A 1,413-nucleotide genomic window follows, 5' to 3' on the forward strand; every position below is an offset into this window, starting at 1 on the left:
TAACTCCGACACTGAAGTGGAGGACTTCGATGGTTTCAGTGCACCGGAGGACGATGAATGATACGTTTTGTTGGACCAGAAACTGTTAAAGAAAACTATCAAAATAAGGTCGGTTAAATGAACTGTATTCCTCCGAACTTTAATTCCTAAAGGTTTGCTTTTTTTATGTTTTGATATTGAATTCACTTTTTTGACGGCAAATTTGGGTGTACAGTTTTTTTTTAAGTTGGGGGTGCGGCTTATAGTCCGAAAAATACGGTACATGTTTAGAACTGAAATAATTGACTTTAAATGTGACCCATCGTATCGTGCTGAAATGGATTTTTTTTAAATACAAACTAGAATCTTTTCTGTTTTTGAAGACGYGATCTGATATTAAAAGCAAGTTATTAAAATGTATTCTTACCCATCCCTGAGTCTTTCTTTGTACCATCAGAAATGATTTCCACATGATCTCCATCCACATCGTAACTGAAAAAGTCATTGAGGTACGTCTTTGACCTTTGACCCCCAAAAACGTACAGACAGCGGTTCCTCTGAGGGTGAATATAGAGAAAATATTTAACTCAGTATGTCAACACAAGAATGAATATGTCATCCAAAAGCAAACAGCTCTGCCTGGACTCACACTGTGGAAGAGCATGCAGTGACCAATGCGGGACTGAATGTCCTCTGGCCCAGCGTTACACGAGTCTTCCCTCAGGAGGCTCCATGTCCCAGCTTGACAATGGTACGCATAGAGGCCACTGAACTGTGGCTCGGACGTYCGACTGTCCTCCACACTACCGTTACAAGTTAGGATGCGTCCGCCAAACGTGTAGATCATATGCTTTTCTGAGTCCATGCACATCTGTAAGAAGAACAAAAAACGAGTGAGCAATAAGGGACTGGAAAAACAGGAAGTGCTGAAGGTCAGCAGGAAGCTGAGGCGATAAAATGGTACGAGCTTGTTGTCCCAATTAAGACTTTATTTATATTAAATAACTTCTATATGTTTTCAATTATATTCACTCAAAATTTAACTAATAGCTTGCCCCTATTTCCCCCCCACTTAGGTGGTTCCTCTTTGGTTCCAGCTCAGGTCCTTCGCCAGAGACCTGGGAGGCTGAGGGTCCTGTTCAGCATCTTAGTTGTTCCTAGGACTGAGCTAGGAATGTGCGATATGGCAAAAAATTCATATCACGATATACATTATGATGAGTGGCGGTAACGATATATTTCACGATATAAAACTTATAATAGAAAATAAATAAATCACACATTAATTGAGTGGAATAAATATGTATAGGAAAAAAATTTAGACCTTAAAATCTCCTTTTTTAAAGGGACACTTTAAAGTCTCCCATAAAAATCTAAATTTAAGAGAGATCTACCTGGTTAAATCAAAGATATATATATATATATATATCTTTG

At 38.5% G+C, this 1,413-nt stretch overlaps 1 protein-coding gene across 1 annotated transcript in view; it reads right to left on the reverse strand.

The window, feature by feature from the left end:
• The window catches only part of mkln1 (muskelin 1, intracellular mediator containing kelch motifs), a gene marked incomplete at its 3' end in the record, with an annotated part of 40,622 nt that overhangs the window by 4,683 nt on the left and 34,526 nt on the right, over positions 1-1,413 (reverse strand). The window contains 2 exon segments of the mRNA XM_014027401.1: positions 407-536; positions 629-850. Of these exon segments, the coding sequence (XP_013882855.1) occupies positions 407-536; positions 629-850 (352 nt within the window).

Source organism: Austrofundulus limnaeus, unplaced genomic scaffold (assembly GCF_001266775.1).
Source record: "Austrofundulus limnaeus strain Quisiro unplaced genomic scaffold, Austrofundulus_limnaeus-1.0 Scaffold646, whole genome shotgun sequence".
NCBI lineage: Eukaryota > Metazoa > Chordata > Actinopteri > Cyprinodontiformes > Rivulidae > Austrofundulus > Austrofundulus limnaeus.